This window comes from Podarcis muralis, chromosome 9 (assembly GCF_964188315.1).
Source record: "Podarcis muralis chromosome 9, rPodMur119.hap1.1, whole genome shotgun sequence".
Lineage (NCBI taxonomy): Eukaryota > Metazoa > Chordata > Lepidosauria > Squamata > Lacertidae > Podarcis > Podarcis muralis.
The window spans coordinates 7,426,607-7,445,292 of record NC_135663.1 but is presented as its reverse complement, the minus strand read 5'-3'; the positions used below and the strand labels follow the sequence as shown (position 1 = coordinate 7,445,292).

The window sequence follows — 18,686 nt, the reverse complement described above, 5'->3', positions numbered from 1 at the left end:
TCAAACAGAATTTAGTTTGACACACTTCTTCTAAGGATTCAGTTGCTTTGACATTTGAGATGAAGATGAGATTTTATCACCAAATCCTTTTCTTCCAAGCAATAAAGTCTACTGTGTTAAGAAAATGGTGCTTGCAATTCACATCTCTGATCCAAACTCAGGGACAAAACTTCCTTGGACTTATCAAAACTAGCTGAGTTAATAATGTTCAGATTGCTAGCATGTACATTTAATAGCCTGGATTTTCTCAATATTCCCTGAAAAGCCAGAAATACAAAACTGCGATCAATTTATATATAGCCCTTTCTAGGCTACCATAACTAAATTAGGCAATCCTGATGACTCAGCTAGCACCAATCACTGATGAGTGAGTTGGAGACGGCTATGGATATTTTGCTGTCTCATGAAAGTAATTTACTGCTCACTATCTCCCAGATTAACCTTGTACAGTTCCAAGTCACCATTTGAAGGAGTACAAAAATTATTCTCCTTTCCTTTCAAGCATGAGGCTCAGCCAGAGATGTTAAATATGGGCTTGGGTAGTATCTTGTGAGTTCATAGATTTTCATTTCCCTGCGACCTTTTTCATTATAGTTTCGTTCTGCTTTCTAGAACAGCTGCCTCTAAGTGTTCAATAAAATATTTCATCTTTCATTTACCGTCAAGCCTACTTGACATAGTCTTATTTTGGGGTCCATGAAAACTATTTATTGTACTTCATGGAGCAAAACCACTGAATGCTTTATGATTTCTTTACCTTAGAAATATAAGATCTTTCAAACAGAATCAGATGGATAGACCATCTTGTTGAAATGGACCCTTCCTTGTCTGAATCCAACTTTCTCTCCTGCCCTGATGCTTCCTATCATAGAAAATCCATATGGGACATTTCTGCTGTTTTTTCCCACTGTATAGGAATCTCTTTGGGTTTTCAATTTCAGTCTTTCTGGTTTGGTTATCATTCTCCACAGCCTTTCACTGCACTAAGTACAACTTGTAATTATGCTAACTGCTTACAACAGCTGCCAGCTATCTTGTTCACTTTTTAAAACACATTGAGAATGATGTCACCCTATCCCAAGGATTCCTTGAGGCTAATGATTGAGCCAACCACTCGTTTAAACCAAGAAAATAAATAACCATTGATGTGCTATGTGATTGGATTGAACCAATTGACTTTAAATAATCCCAAATCTGTTTAGCCCCATTTCAACATCGCTTAGGGGTCTGACTCTCCATTCCACTGCTATGAGAGTTCTGCTAAGAACTTCTTTCTCTCTGACAATTCACTAGGCAGATTGGCAGGTTTGGTCAGCTGACAGTATAACTGAGAAAAACGCTCATGAATCATCTCAGAAAGTTTCCAGCAGGAGGTATTGTGAATGACAGGATATCAGTTGCTAATTTAGACCCTGAGTTGGAGATAACTGGTGTTTCTGCATAGCAGGATTTGACACTGCTAGCAATCCTAAAAATGGCTCCTTGGTTTAAAAAGACAGGTACAAATACTATCTTTCAATTCTTGGAATATAATCTGAAAGATATATATCAGGCATAGGCAAACCCGGCCCTCCAGATGTTTTGGAAGTACAACTCCCATCATCCCTGACCACTGGTCCTGTTAGCTAGGGATGATGGGAGTTGTAGTCCCAAAACATCTGGAGGGCTGAGTTTGCCTATGCCTGATATATATTTTCATTCTCCTTCAGTGTTGGGCACATTTTAGAAACCTATGTGATTCAATGAATCACAATGTGTCTGTGATGGCAAAGTGGTGGAGGATTGGCCCCACTCTTTATATAAATTGTTCAGTCTATAAATATAGCACAAGCACAAGTGCCGATTGGGTCACATTTTTTGTTCATCCCACAGAATATTCTGTTTTCATTGGTGAGCAGAAATATTAAATTAATCACTATGGTTGTCTGTTCTACATTCTTCGTAACAAAACTGAACCAAAAGGTTCTTCACCACATTTATTTGTTTATTTAATCTAATTTATATGCTGCTTACCTGAACCAAAGACCTCTAAGCGGTTTTTAAAAAGCAATCCAAAATATTGATTAAAAAGATTGACATGATTATATTGACAGTCAAGCACACCAGCCTTGTTAAATATCTGTGCCTCATGAAACAACATATTACAGAACATTTCTAACTATTGGACATGGTTTACTGGTCTTCACAAATAAAAGGTCCAGCTGTTTGAACTACAACTTCTCATAACAGATCTACAGGGCCAGTTGCTCTGTTCCTCATCGTTGCTAGTTCAACTCTGTGTGGATAATATCACAACTGTGGGGCAAAACCCACAGCCCCCCTCCAAATCACTTTACATCTTTAAGGCACAGTTTTAATATGGCTATAGAACATACACATGTAGATGTATACAGGGGGGGAAATCAACTTTAAGAATTTCTCCAAGCGCAGCTTCAGAAAATAAAAGCAAAGTTTCATAAGAAGGGGTAAATGTCTTCTGCTATCACAAATAATTTTTCACATTTTTAAAAAACAGGCACTGCTAGTAAGGGAAGACAACCATCCATCAGCCATGAACCATCTAAGGGAAAGACCTTTTAGAGCTTCCACCAAAAAGCAGTAATTCCATAAGACAAGACTTTATATTCAGCAATGCCAAAGCAGTATATTTCACATCATCATAATCACCTGTTCTTTAACTCTCTCACTTTATAGCTCTCACCTCGAGATAAACCTGCATCCACCTTTTATTGTCAATTGTACTCAAACATCTTAACTGTCACCTGATAAAATACAGCAAGCCATTTCTATCTGGGAAGGAGAGATTCTTTGAAGTCAGTGCCATTTGACTGAATGGTAAAAGTGATCTGATGCATTAAAACAAAGTTGCCTTTGCTACACATAAAATAAAGCAATGGGGATTTTGTTTTTATGCTGCACATTTATGGATTTTCTTAAGAGGGATACAATAAATAACTCAATATTTCTTGAACCTTTACATCTCAAAGGAGGTAGGGTGAAGAATAGATAATGCTCTATTTGCGGTGCACTTTATTACTGCTGGACTAAACAATTCATTTTGATAAGTACAGTCCACAACTGAAAAGGATAGGTTATCACCCACACCGACACCCCAGTTTAGGACATGCAATGGCAAATTACCGGTACATGAAATTGTCAAGAAAAAATGGCTTTGGAACATTGATAGATGCCTATGCAGCCTTCTGAAGAGATATTCTATAGTATTATCCATGATTTACTTAAAGTATAAAATGCTCTGTTATTCAGAAATATACAACTCTTGACAACAAACAAAGAAGTTACTCTGCAACATACCAAGTGCTAAGTGACTGGTGGTGGTTTTTTATGTTGTACACTTCAGAAACAGAAATAGTAGAGCAAACCATTTGCCAAACAGCCATTAATGGTTCAAATCCAGAAATATCTTGCTGTGATGTACCATTTAACGGAAAGACTACCCCCAATATTGCAAAGTGCAGCAGTCCCTGAATAATATAAAGTATTGTGTACTTTCCTAGGAAAGATTGTGGTTCATATGCCTGGAAATTCAAATCACTGTATTTAATAGATTTCAAATATTTCACTGAGTGCACTTGCCATAATGATAGAGATTACTCAGCACCTCCAGGGAACTCACGCAAGTCACACTCATTTAATAGCTCCAATTAGACTGTTAGCAAACAGCTATCCTTCCTTTACAGTTTCACTTCCTCCCACACACATTCCCACATTTGTCATAACAGTTAATAATGGAGGAAATTATGCTTCTAACTAATAAATGGAACTGGTGTGTGTGTGTGTGTGTGTCTGTGTGTGTGTGTGTGTGTAAGAAACATAAGGTAACTGTTTAAGGCTCCACCTGATTTGCACATTTTCCTGCTGAGTACATATCTAGCAGAATCTACCCATTTTGTAGCAGAATTTGAGCTTTTTAGAAATATAAAAAGTGCAAGGTCAAAAACATTTGCAGATATTTTGTCAGAATTGTCTGTTGTCATGAGGATATACCCAGTCCCCTTTCGCGAGATGATAAAATGTTAGAAAACAAATGTATTGCTATGGTAAATTTGTTTCTTAAACTTATTTTTAAAAATGCAAAAAGACGGTGAGCATCCAGAACAATGGAGATAACTTAAGATGCTTATGAAATGTGGGTTTTATTCTTTAGAAACAGCTGAACATGTTTTGGCCTGCTGTGACTAAAGGTGTTCCTTAGGGGCTGTTTAAAAGATAATACATCATACATAAGCAGGTGCTTTGAGATGGTAATTTCAGTCATCTGTTAATGTGGATAAGTAAAACAATTAACAGAGATCGGTGCAGGCTCCCCCCCCCCCATTTTGAGTAAGTATGCATAGGATATGCATAGGCCCAAATGCAATTTGTATATAATCAATTCAATTTGTTTGCTGAATAATTACCTAACGCATTGTCTTCTCTGCAGCCACAGAAGAAGATATTTAATAACAGGCCAAAACATAGGCTATTTTTTAAAAGAAAAGAAAATCCTTCTTAAGCTCTTAACTGACTCTAATTCTGAGGTTCTCGGAGCTTTATACATGATTTGCATGTTAAAGGTAAAGGGTAAAGGGACCCCTGACCATTAGGTCCAGTCGTGACCGACTCTGGGGTTGCGGCGCTCATCTCGCTTTATTGGCCGAGGGAGCCGGCGTACAGCTTCCGCCTCATGTGGCCAGCATGACTAAGCCGCTTCTGGCGAACCAGAGCAGCGCATGGAAACGCCATTTACCTTCCTGCCGGAGCGGTACCTATTTATCTACTTGCACTTTGACGTGCTTTCGAACTGCTAGGTTGGCAGGAGCAGGAACCGAGCAACGGGAGCTCACCCCGTCGCGGGGATTCGAACCGCCGACCTTCTGATCGGCAAGTCCTAGGCTCTGTGGTTTAACCCACAGCGCCACCCACGTCCCTATGATTTGCATGTTAGGAAAACATTATTTAAGAAACAGATAAAAGTTCCTGGAAGCTTTAAAGAGGGTTCCAGAATTTTCTTTAGTGTGTAGGAGTGGGACCCTAGGCTTGATTGGCGTCAGCTGGAGGTGCAAATAAAGGGAGGAAGTTGCAAGCTGCAATTTCCGCACGAGGAAAGCGCGCGCGCACACACACACACACACACACACTATCAGCACATACACTGACAACAAGGTTGGAAGTAAGACAAGGTGTGCTGCTGATACTGTGAGTTTTGCTGTGTCAAGATTGTTAATTACTGGACTGAGATTATACCGTGCTGGAGAGATAAAGAAGGAATGTAAATAGTTTGTATATAATAGTAACAGAAATGCTTGTGCAACCATTCAAGCAATAAAGAAGCTGTGAATTTGAGTATGACTCCTGTTCTTGTCCTCTGCCTCTGGGGAAAACTCTACTACAAACAATAAGAAGTGCCACGACACATGCAGAGTAGCGCAGCGGAAGTGTGTTGGCGGTAACCTCTAATATTGCAGTAATCCAAGCATTATTTAGCGTCGAACCACCACAAATGAACCTTCTGTGCTTTTACATCATTCCTCGAAGGATGGACTTGCAAGACTTCAAAATGTGGAAGTCTTTCCGTTACTTAAACTGCCTTGGTTGCGAGTGGTCAGGACTCTTAGGATCTAGCACAGCATATACACCTTTAACCATGTCTATGGAGCCATTTAACAATCAGAGAGGAACAAGAAATCAAAAAGCAGAATGTCACTTACATTATTCATGTATTCACTAAGCAAGTCCTGGAGGGCTTGTCGTACAGCATTGCACTCAGCTACAATTCTCTCCCGGCGGTCATCACGAGTACAGGAGGAGTCTGCCATGAGCGCTGCACCGCTGATAATGCTCTCCAACCTCTCTTCAAGAGATGGTCGAAATCGGGCTTCACTGAACGTCATGGGGTCTAAAATGATCTTGTTCTGAAAATTAAAAAAAAAACACACACCAGCAATTACTTGAGGAACTCATGCCAAAACAGCTGGTCCTGAAAGAATGTATATAATTGTTTCAAATTCCAAAATTAAAGTTCAACATATATCTGGTGAAGGAAAGCATTGCAAATGCTTAAAGCATAAAAATGTAACCTTCAAAGGAAAACAAGTGATTAGAAGTGTATTCCCCCCCTAAATCATCCTTTTTGAAATGTAGCAAACATTGGCTGCATCTGCATTTGTTAAGTCACGATATGCATATGGAGGTCAAACATATATACCGACCCTTTGCGGCTGCTTTGTTCCTCTTTGCTGAAACACCAAAACAAGGCAGGGTTTCCCGTTACATTCCAATCAGGAAACAATGGTTAATTGCTTCAAAATAAGCCACAATATAATGACATAGTTTAAAGTTGCCTTCATATTGTGGCTTGTTTGGAACACATTTGGCATCGTTTTGGGGTTTGCACATAAAAGGTAACCATGGTTAAATACTAAATCCTGACTTGTTGCCGCTTCTTTGAAGCAGGGAACAAAGCAGTAGAGATGCTGCCTGTGGCTGCAGTTGTGCACCAAAAATAGGTTTATGACATAGGATTCCTGACAATATTGCATGCAAATGATGCCACTATTAAGTTATGCGACAGGAACAGGTAACATTACATTCACATCCCCACCCACACTACTGATCAGATATAAAACTTTGCCTTCGTTCTTCAGGTCCTTTTCATGTTCTGCCCTTTATTCAATCTGTCACAAATCACTTTTGTCTACACAAAATTGCAAATGTCCACCCTTTCCTCTCAGATCTCCCAGTTCAGTGTCAAGAAAAAGAAGGAAGGTAGGAAGGAAGGTTGGTTGGTTCATGCTTTGGTAATCTCCTGATTACTGCAACCTTCATTGGAGGTTTTTAAGCAGAAGTTGGATGGCCATCTGTCATGGATGTTTTAGTTGACTTCTCTGCGTTGCAGAGGGTTGAACAAGATAAGCCTTGGGGTTCCTTCCAACTCTATAATTCTATCCTCTGTTCTTGCATCTCAAAACCCTACTGTAAAAATAATTCACTTCTCATATCTCCAGTATTTCATGCCACCCCTCGTCATATCCTTAGACTGTTTTCCTTACCTATAAAGTGACATGAAGCAGTCACTGCCCCACGTGATCTTTCTACCCTTATTTCCTCTAATGTACCAACCCCATGACCTTTGCACCTCCCATGCAGACAAAGGTAAGGCAACTGCAGGGAGCAATTACTCAGATTCTGGAGAAGGAGAAGGAGGTGAATTGAAAATTTCCATTCAAACCATCTAGCAAAGCAGAGATTGGATTAACCTGAACGATTTTGAGCCAGAAAAAAAAAAAATGCTCACAAAAGCAGATTACTGAATTGAATGGTTCTTACAAATAGATTATACCCTGAGCGGTGAGCTCCTAATCACACTTGTTCTTCCATTTTTGGAGTGTAAAGCCACAAAGTGATCCATTTTACACCAATTCAAAGCTATATTTATTTTGGTGGATACAATTTCCTTGATTTTCTGGTCTTACTACGTTAAGGACATTTTATCGCCACACTAATGCTTTCTGCAGCCACCTGCAATTTGATTTCCAGTGCAGGCAGCAAGACAGAATCCCAGGTGGCACATCCCTTCCCCCCTTTGAAGAATCCTTCATCCCAATGATAAGGGGCTTTAGGTCACCCTTGGGTTGTTTTCTAACTCATGGTAGTCTCTTTATGGTTCAAGATGGCAGCTGCAAAAAATAGTGCCATTTTGTCCTCCTGTCTTGCGGCACTTTACCCACACTGCCAGCTGCTCAATAAAACAGGCTGCAAGAGAACTGGCATAAGAGAAATCTGTCTGCAGAAGCAGAAAGTTGCCTTCTTCTCTGCAGCCAGAGCACAAACATTAAACGAAAGGCACTTCAAAAAAAGAAGGAAATAAAACCAAGTAGGAATACCAAGAAAGCCATGAAACAGAACAGGCTGGCAAAATCCCCTACATTAATATAAATATTTAACTTTTGTGCTACGAAGAGATGGACTAATAAGACTGCATAATGGCTTCCCCTGATAACAAAGGACGAGCCTTGGCACTGCCTACACAGAATTTGGAAAGCAACGTAAAAGGGAAATTCGTGCACGTCCAGAACTCCTAGTCAATTAGAAGAATAAAAATGCACATGGAATTTTTTTTGCACCCAATGAGCCCTATTCAGTCGTTCAAAATCATATAGTATGAAAGGGATAGAGGGGAAATGGTTTTTTTATTTGCAGTTCTGTTCCATGACATGCTAAGCTGAAGTTCTGACTAGAGCTGACCACGTTCATTCTCTCTCTCTCCCTTTCTCCTTCTGTCTCTCTCGCACACACACTTCAATAAAAAGTATTTCCCTGTTTGACAATTTGAATTGATTCTGATAAAATGAGCTATAAATGAAACTCCAGAATTCAAGTTTGACCCATGTGAGAATCATTTCTAACACTTTACAAAAAAAGCGCCTTGTTTCAATATTTACATTTTTAACAGGAAAAATGAGTTTTGATACAAACATAAATGAATAAATAAATGAAGGTCTTACTTTTGGTAACTCAAAAGTTATAAAAATGGCAGCCTTAAACTTCTCATAGCTACTGACAATCAGTTAGTGAATGACTAATGTAAAGTGTTCCAGTTCATTTACATTTGTAATTAATCAAAATCATTGAAGTCATAAATCAAAGCTTGACAACGTAATTCAGATTATGATTAATTGTTCTGAGGTTCCTAGCTGCCAATGACAAAGTAACAGAAAATGTGTCTGTAGTGGGATGGTCAACACATGATTTTACACACTTTTGTAAAAGTGGAGACACTTATAAAAGTAGTCAGGGCAATATATACTGAACAGTCAGTCAAATTGAGAGTAAATAATGTCCTGATTGAGAATTGCAAAATAACTAAAGGAACAAGGCAAGACTGCCGATTGTTGTTTATATTAGTTTTAGAAGTATTGGCACAAATAATAAGATGTAACCAAGAAATTAAGGTATAAGAATGAGACAGAGACAATATCAACTAAAAGCATTCACAGACAACATGGTGATATCTCTAGAAGAACCAATACAGTGGTATCTTGGTTTACAACCATAATCCATTCCGGAGGTTCGTTCATAAACCAAAGCAGGTTGTAACCCAAGGTGCACTTTCGCCAATGGGGCCTCCAAAAAAATTGTTTGTAATCCAAAAAAATGGGTTATAATCCAAAAAAAGTTTGCAAACCAGGACACGCACTTCCGGGTTTGATGTGTTTGCAATCCAAAACGTATGCAAACCAGTCTGTTCACAAACCAAGGTACCACTGTAGAGTCAATTCTGAAAGTATTATAAGAGATAAGGGGGGGGAGTGTAGCAGGTTTTAAGATTAATAAAGACAAAACCAAACTCTTGGTAAAAAAAAAATGAACAATCAGAGCAAAAATAAATTACATGATGTGTCAGGAGTCAGGACAAAGATTCAAAGGAAGGTCAAGTATCTAGGTCAGTGGCGACGAACCTTTAGAGACAGAGTGCCCAAACTGCAATGCAAAACCCACTTATCACAAAGTGCCAACACCGCAATTTATCATATTTTTTCGGGCATAACACACTCCCTGTTTGCGGGGACTACTAATTAAGATAATGCGGGGAGGATTGCCCTGAGTTGATAAGCTTTTTTTGGGTGCCAATGCCCCACTGGCCTGGACCTCACATACACTCCACCACACACGCGCATAGAGAGTGGCTGTCAGGCAGGCACGCAGCAGCGGCAACAACACAATCATTTTAAGAAAGGGACTTATGAACTCTGGCACCCTCCTCCATACCTCCACTTCGAACACATGGGCTCGCACACTCCCTTCCTCCCTCTTACATGCACACATACCGAGTCACCCTCTCACACCCCCTCACGTTACGCGCGGTGCAAAATCTCAACTACCCGTCCTTGTCAGGCTGCCAAGAGGGCGGGAAGGTTGGGCTTCTGCTTGGCTACGGCCGCTTCTCTTCCAGCCGATGCCCCCCTACACACACACACACACACACTTGCAGTGTGCATGGTCGCAAGCGCTCCTCTAGCAGCCTCCTCCAGCTCCCTTTCAAGATAGTGAAGGGGCTGGGATCGCCATTTCACTCAGTGCTGGGGCGACAGCACGCGTGCCCACAGAGAGGGCTCTGAGTGTTGCCTCTGGCACGCATGCCATAGGTTCACTACCACTGATCTAGGTGTATGGCTAACAGCAAATAATATAAATCTGTATAAAGATAATTATTTAAAAACTTGGGAAGCCATTAAAAGAAATTTGCAAATTTGGAACAGAATAAAACTTTCACTGTTAGGTAGAATGTCGACTATAAAAATGAATGTATGACCAAGAATGTTATTTTTGTTTTAATCAATTTCGGTGATCAGCAAGACAGATTGTTTCAATGTATGGCAAAAATATATTGCTAAATATATCTGGTGGCAAGGAATAAACTGAGAATAAAATATCAAATATTGATAGATGCAAAAGAGAGAAGAGGTTTCTCCCTGCCGGATATGAGATATATTATGAAGCATCTTGTCTTTGTTGGTTGAAGGATGGATGACATTGAATAATCCACATATCTTAGATTTAGAAGGTCATGATAATATTTTTGGTTGGCACGCCTATTTGTGGTATGAAAAAGTGAAAGTACATAAAGGATTTACAAATCCCATAATTAGGGGGGGAAAACCTGCATAAAGTATGGAATAAATACAAAAATTTATTGGAGACAAAACACCACTTTGGCTCTCACCGCTGGAAGCCATAGTGGTAAAGGGGGGGGGGGGGAATGATCAAAAGTTGGACAACTTATAGAAATTTATTAAAACAAGAGGGAGGAGAGTATAAATTAAAAGAATTTAAGGATTTATCAGGAAAGCTAACAACATGGATACAATATCATCATTTGAATGAAGTATTTAAGAAAGATAGGATACAAGGGTTTGGGGAACAAATATCACAATTGGAGAGAGATCTGTTGGAATGTAATGTTAAAGTGCTGTATAAAATGCATAGGATATTATTGGAATGGGAGACAAAGGATGAGCAAGTAAAATCTTCAGTAATACATTGGGCAATAGATTGGTTATAAGACAGACATGGAAGCATAAGAACGATTGTGGAATATGGATATAAAATTTACAGCATGCTAAGGTTTAAGACCCCTTCATGGATCACTGCCTTGCCGTGGCGAAGGGGCTTGAATAACTCAGAGAAGCTATGAGCTATGCCGTGCAGGGCCACCCAAGATGGACAGGTCATAGTGGAGAGTTTTGACCAAACGTGATCCACCTGGAGCAGGAACTGGCAAGCCACTCCAGTATCCCTGCCAAGAAAACTCCATGGACAAAGACAACAGGCATATAAAAGTTATGACGCTGGAAGATGAGCCCCTCAGGTCAGAAGGCGTCCTACATGCTACTGAGGAAGAGCGGAGGACAAGTACAAGTAGATTCAGAGCTGATGAAGCGGCTGGGCCAAAGCCGAAAGGACGCTCAGTTGCGGATATGCCTGGAAGCAAAAGGAAAGTCCAATGCTGTAAAGAAAAATATTGCATAGGAACCTGGAATGTAAGAACCATGAACCTTGGTAAGTTGGATGTGGTCAAAAATGAGATGGCAAGAATAAATATTGACATCCTGGGCATCAGTGAACTAAAATGGACGGGAATGGGCGAATTCAGTTCGGATGACCATCATATCTACTACTGTGGGCAAGAATCCCGTAAAAGAAATGGAGTGGCCCTCATAGTCAACAAAAGAGTGGCGAAAGCTGTACTGGGATGCAATCTCAAAAATGATAGAATGATCTCGCTACGAATCCAAGGCAGACCTTTTAGCATCACAGTAATCCAAGTTTATGCACCAACCACTGGTGCTGAAGAAACTGAAATTGACCAATTCTATGAAGACTTACAACACCTTATAGAAATGACACCAAAGAAGGATGTTTTTCTCATTATAGGGGATTGGAATGCTAAAGTAGGGAGTCAAGAGATAAAAGGAACAACTGGCAAGTTTGGCCTTGGAGTTCAAAACGAAGCAGGGCAAAGGCTAATAGAGTTCTGCCAAGAGAACAAGCTGGTCATCACAAACACTCTTTTCCAACAACACAGGAGACGACTCTACACATGGACATCACCAGATGGGCAGCATCGAAATCAGATTCATTATATTCTTTGCAGCCAAAGATGGAGAAGCTCTATACAGTCAGCAAAAACAAGACCTGGAGCTGACTGTGGCTCAGATCATCAGCTTCTTATAGCAAAATTCAAGCTTAAACTGAAGAAAGTAGGAAAAACCACTGTGCCGGTAAGCCATGAGCTGCTCCCCATCTCAGCTTCCAGATGGGCACACATGCATCTAAAAGGAAGATAGGGTATGGAAACATTACACACATGTGGAGGGAGAGGAGTCACCTGAAACCTGCTTAAATATGCAGCATCCACAATTTGCGGAAGAGGGGTTATTTGTTGCTTTTTCTTATGTATTTTGTATTTTTATGAACTGATCTTGCAATGAAGTGTGGTGTACGTATTTAATATAAATATATAAGAATACAGTGGTACCTTGGTTCTCAAACTTAATCCATTCCGGAAGTCCATTCCAAAACCAAAGCGTTCCGGAAGTCCATTCCAAAACCAACACACACTTTCCCATAGAAAGTAATGCAAAATGGATTAATCCGTTCAAGACTTTTAAAAACAACCCCTAAAAAAGCAATTTAACATGAATTTTACTATCTAACGAGACCATTGATCCATCAAATGAAAGCAATAAACAATGTACTGCAGTCACACAATCAATCAATTGGTAGCTGAACTGGGTTCCACACAGTCACAAAAATAAAACAGAAAGAGCCACAAAAAGGCAAAATAAATAGCAAAAACAGACAGACCTCAGCATAACACTCAAAATGCAATTGTGGCACTCAAATCAGAAGCGTAACACTCAAAATGGAGCATGTTTGGCTTCCGAAAAACGTTTGCAAACCGGAACACTGACTTCCAGGTTTGCAGTGTTTGGGTTCCAAGTTGTTTGCACACCAAGGCGTTTGAGAACCAAGGTACCACTATAGTGACTCTCAGACTGATCCACAAAACAAGCAGCTTCCAAATGTTATGCTGTCTGTGTGGAAGCATGAGAATGTCAAATAGTAATGGCATCTTTAGTACTTAGTAGAACAGCCTTTTGCTGCTATGACATTCTGTAAACGGGATGTATAGCCAGACAGCACTAGAGATTTTCTATGAGGTTCAAGTCAGGTGACTTTGATAGCCACTGTAGAACCTTCCAGGACTACTTCTGCAACCAAGCCTTAGTGGAATTGGAGGTATCCTTGGCATGACGTTTCCTCCCAGGATTTCCCGATACTTCAATGAATCTCTCCTGCCTTCCACACGCTGCAAGTTTCCAGTGGCAGACAATGCAAAGCAGCCCCAGAGCATCATTGAGCCACCACCATGCTTCACTGTAGGCAGAGTGTTCTTTTCAACGTATGCTGCATTCTGCTTCCTTCAGACATAGCGCTGATCCATGGGGTCGAAAAGCTCCCATTTGGTTTCATCGCTTCACTGAACAGAATCCCAAAACTTCTGTGGCTTATTTATATGATTTTGAGCATACTGGAGCTGACTTTTATTGTGCTTGTGAGTCAGTAGTGGTGAAGGTCTTGGAGTTCTGGCATGGAAACCTGCGTTTAGTGTGCTTTACTGTGCTCACTGAAATCTCGGTGCCTGCTGCCACCAGTCTTGCTGCAACTCCTTTGCAGTCACTCAAGGGTTTCCCCCATCTGGTTGCTGCCGCAGATAGCTTGCTTTTTCTGTCCTGTTCAGGTAGTGTAGCTGCTGTTCCTTTCACTTGGAACTTGCAAACTATGCTTCCAACGGTGTCTCTGGGAACACTCAGTGCCTTCACTATTTTCTTGTATCCTGCTCCTTGTTTGTGAAGGGTGATATGGTAATCTCTTCTTTTACCTTCTTGGATCATTCTCTTGATTTAGCCATACAGTCATACCTCGGGTTACAGCCGCTTCAGCTTGCGTTTTTTCAGGTTGCAGACCGCCAAAATCCAGAAGTACCGGAACAGGTTACTTCCGGGTTTTTGCGGTCGTGCATGCACAGAAACTACAAATCATGCTTTGTGCATGCGCAGAAGCACCAAATCGCAACCCAAGCATGTGCAGACGCGGGGTGCGAACACTGTGGGTTGCGAACATGCATCCCACATGGATTACGTTCGCAACCCGAGCGTACACTGTGTTTCTAACATGCAGCCAAATTTGACATTCAGCAAACCCCAAGCCAGTTCAGGTATTTCATGTGTTCCAGCTCAAGCACACCTGGTGCAACTAAAGAAGCCCTTAATTAGTTGCATATGGTGGGCTTGAGACAACACCTGTTGTATTTGTGCTGTTGTGAAGGATTCTATTCAGAGGGTTAAATAATAATAAGACTGGAAAAGCCTGTATAAGCTGCAATTTCAGCTGAATTTGGGGAGACCACTTGAAGCATTGTTGTATTGAGCTATTTCAATTGTTTTTGTTTGATTTGTTCATTGCAAACAGCTGAAAGTCTATAAATTTAGATAATAAACTTGACTTGCAATGGGGTCGTTGAATAATTTTGATTGCAACTGTATGAAAAGCCTTGCAATTTCAGCTCCCTTGGCTTTCCAGTTTTATTTTAATTACCAAAAGCATTCAACAGGCCATGCCTTGATTAACTTTGGTCCATAGCTAACTTTACTGAAATGTTTTGCTGCCAGCAGGGTGTTGTTTGTTTTAACCCATGCTGTTTTACGGGGTCTGTTCTCTGGGTATTTGGGGTATGGTTTTCATTGTAATGTACTTACATTTTTCTTCTTGTTGTTCTAAGGTTTACTTTAGGTTTTTAAAGCTCTCTAAGTTGCTTTGAAAGGGACTAATAAATTGAAATAACAACAATAACAAGGCAGAGTAGATTACAATATTCTTTATAGAATGTGCACAGACGGAATGTAGTAAGCAAGGCCTGTAGGGGAAAAAATATTGATCCAAAAGCTGAATTGGCCTCAGCACTTAGGATTTCATGAAATGCTGCATCCATGGGCAGATGCAGTCAGTCAAAAAATGCCTAAGTGAATGAGCAATAGAAAAAGACATGTAAACATGAAATTAAATCATTTTTACTTAAATGCAGCGTCCTTGGCATTAATTTGCAGGTGTTAAATTTTGAAATAGGCAGTGTTCCTTAAAAATGTAGAAGAAATGGACCTTTAAATCACCTCACATTGACAAGTCTGACAACACACTGTTTGTTTGGTAATAGGCAATTGTAGTTCTTGAAGCTGGTATAAATATCTATAGTTTTGTTCCATTTTCCCCCAACATACCATCTTGGGTAGCTGCATGCTGTAACACTGACAGATCTGCAGGTAATATACTGGTTGATGAAGTCTTTTCCTGATCATAATATTTCCAAAGATGACAATTTCTCTGTGATAATGAAAGGCGCTATAATGACTGGAGTCGCAACACTGAGATCCAAGAATAACAATTTGTTTTTTTAATTCAGCTGTCACAAAAAGCTAGTGTAGATTAGGAAGCTGTCAGAAAGTGGTAAAACAAGGCTCACTGATGGCTCTGTACCCTTTCCATATATCTCAGATCAATGACCATTTAAAAACACAAAAAAACCCAGAAACTGGGGGGGGGGGGAGGGATTGAACAACCCAAAAACACAAGGACAGCAGGCTGGATCAGTCCAATGGAACATCTAGTACAGCAACACCTTCTCACTGTGGCCAACCAGGTGTCCATGGGAAATTGGCAAGCAGGACGTGTGCATAAGAGCCCTGTGCCCACCTGCAATTCCCAGAAATTGCCATTCAGAGGCACAATGCCTCTGAAACAGAGGTGGTGCATAGTCATTGTGGCTAGTAGCTATTGTGTCAGGAACGTCGCTTCCCAGAGCGACAGCGAGGACTCTGAAGAGGAGGGGTGGCAGGCTGGGGAAAAACAGAGGCTTCCTTCCTTTCCATATTGAGAGTGATGCAAGCCCCTCCTGTCCTGGAGTGCCGGCTGTAAATTCCCAAGATAGTGTGGGTCAGACAGAGGCAGGTTCAGAGGAACTGCAGCCTTTAGAGACGGCTCCAGAGGGGGATGGGCGAACTGCCTCCGAGTCCCCACGGACTTGACGAAGGAGAAGGGTCTATGCTTGGCGTAAGTCCAACAGGAGGAGGGGCAGCTGATGGAGGATATCCTGTTGGCGGAGGACCCGCCCTTTAGTGAGCTCAACGTCGTCCTCGGCAGATGATTGAGCTATGAGCTCGGACCGAAACTACTGTGTAAATACTAATAACTCTAAGCGCAATCAAACCGCCAGCTTGCTGTGTTCTTGGTGTAAGAGGGACATCTGTAATCCTGATACATTGATAGACTTTCCCTCCATGAATTTGTCCAGTCCTCTTTTAAAGGCGCACAAGTTAGTGATCATCACTGCCTCCTGGGGGAGTGGGTTCCACAGTTTAAAAAGCTGGGTGGGTGGCAAGATTGATTACTGGAATGCAAATGTATCCAAGACCTCTCTGCTCCTGCCATAGGGTTTCTAGAGCTTTCTGCTGTAAGTTGCAAAAACTGAGGGTGGGAGAGGCGGCAGCATTTGAGAGTCCCAGCAATGCCACAGCAGCAACTGGGGCAACTTACACATCCGGGTTCGGCAAGAATCACTAGATTGGGGGTATCCATTTGGATGCCCTCCATAAGTTGTGGACTACAACTCCAAACAGCCCTGACCGCTGCCAACACAGGCTGGGTCTGCTGGGAACTGTAGTGCAAAAAAAAAAGGCAACCAAAATGGTTATTCCGCCTCCAGAGAAAGATCTGGCTGGAAATGAATCCAGGAAAATAATAATTATAACACACCACCACCCCTATCTCTGTTTCAAAGTTCTACCACAGTAATAGGGCTGTGAATTCTTTCCATTCCTCTGTATCCTGAATATTGTTTATATTCAGTTATTACTGTCTTGCTTTAAAGGAGTTAGCCAGAATGTTAACTAAACCTATTGAGTGAATGACCTGAGTCATTTGCCAGAAAAGGACTGATTCCTTAGACAAAGCTTGGCCATATCATGAACTATACATGAAAGCATTCGTCTTCAAATGTGAAGTACAATTACCACAATAAACTTACTGCATGGAGCATTTCATGAATTTTAACTTTTAACTTGGGGGGGAAATGTTCCATGCAATGCCCACTAGATGTCTCTATCACACAACAAAAAAAATACAACAGGTAGCGAATTCTCATTGCTAAATCAGTGAAAGAGACACAGCAAGGAGTGTTACACACACACACACACACACACACACACACACACACACACACAAGCTATAAATTAAACATAGTAGGTATTATCAGATTTTTGTTTTGTTTTGTTTTTAAAGAAAGTTGAGAATTTCACTGGAGGAATAGAGGGGCAAAGGCCTATTTACCCCATTTCTGTCTGCATCTCCCCTCCCCTCCCCTCCCCTCCCCTCCCTGTGTGTGTGCTTGTGCACACACACACACACACACACACACACACAAAACATGCTATGGAGAACTGAGTCCCTCCTAGCAAAAGACTGGGGGGATTTTGACAATAAAAGGAGCTGGAAGCAAAATGCTTAAGCATTTTGACTTTGCTGACCCTTCATTGACTGTATTTATCAATATCTTTGCCTTCACCCTCTAACGACAGAAGCACAGCAGTTCAGTCAGGCTGATATTGGGTGGGGGTGATACAAAAGGTTAAAAAAAAAGAGGAGGAAAGTCAATGTGAGCACAGGTCACAAAGAGGCCTAAATTATTGAGGAGTTCTCTCCTGTTTCCAGCTGTATTTTCCAAGAATGATTGACTGACAGTTTTCCTGCTGCTGCTGCTGCTGCTGCTGCTTCTGTAATTATAGTGGCAGTTATAGTGCATTTGTGCATCAATTTACACACAGGGGGTATTTTTCATGTCCAAAGTATATGGCATGAGTGTACTTTGCAAAAGGACGCAACAAAAAGGGTTCTTTTTCTGCAGGCTTACGCCCGCTCTTTGTTCCTGTATCCATTTCTTTGCCATTGGCACTGTCAACACAGCATTGTTGAAAACAGTTGCTTTTATTCTGTTGCTTCCTCTGTTACTGAGTAATTCTAGAATCGCATTAGCAAAGAGGTTCCCATGATTTTCCGTTGTTGATGCTTCTTTACTAGACTTTTCCCTGTGTTTACCATTTTAACTTTCATGCCTCAGTTTGCATTTTAAAATGCAAACACAATAGATCTGTTTATCAGTTATGCCAGAAGTCATTTGATATCCAGCCGTCCATGTGACACCTCCATGCTCAGAGTTGCCATCCAGCTGACCTATTTTAATCATGATGCTAAGAGTTCATATTGCAATAGTCTCCTTTCTACGTCCTGTCAAACTAAATAAGCTTTAGAGGTAGTTGATAGTTGATCTCTGAATGCCAGGGTAAAGGTAAAGGTAAAGGTATCCCTGACCATTAGGTCCAGTCGGGGGCCAACTCTGGGGTTGGGGCACTCATCTTGCTTTACTGGCCGAGGGAGCCGGCGTACAACTTCCGGGTCATGTGGCCAGCATGACTAAGCTGCTTCTGGCGAACCGGAGCAGTGCATGGAAATGTTGTTTACCTTCTCACCAGAGTGGTACCTATTTATCTACTTGCACTTTGACGTGCTTT

The 18,686-nt window shown here is 41.0% G+C and overlaps 1 protein-coding gene across 3 annotated transcripts in view; it reads right to left on the bottom strand.

The window, feature by feature from the left end:
- The window catches only part of CTNNA2 (catenin alpha 2), a 547,409-nt gene that overhangs the window by 382,723 nt on the left and 146,000 nt on the right, over nt 1-18,686 (bottom strand). For all 3 annotated transcript variants that reach the window (XM_028744068.2, XM_028744067.2, XM_028744069.2), the window contains exon 7: nt 5,712-5,915. In XM_028744068.2, coding sequence (XP_028599901.1) covers nt 5,712-5,915 — 204 coding nt within the window. The remainder of the gene's footprint in view (nt 1-5,711; nt 5,916-18,686) is intronic.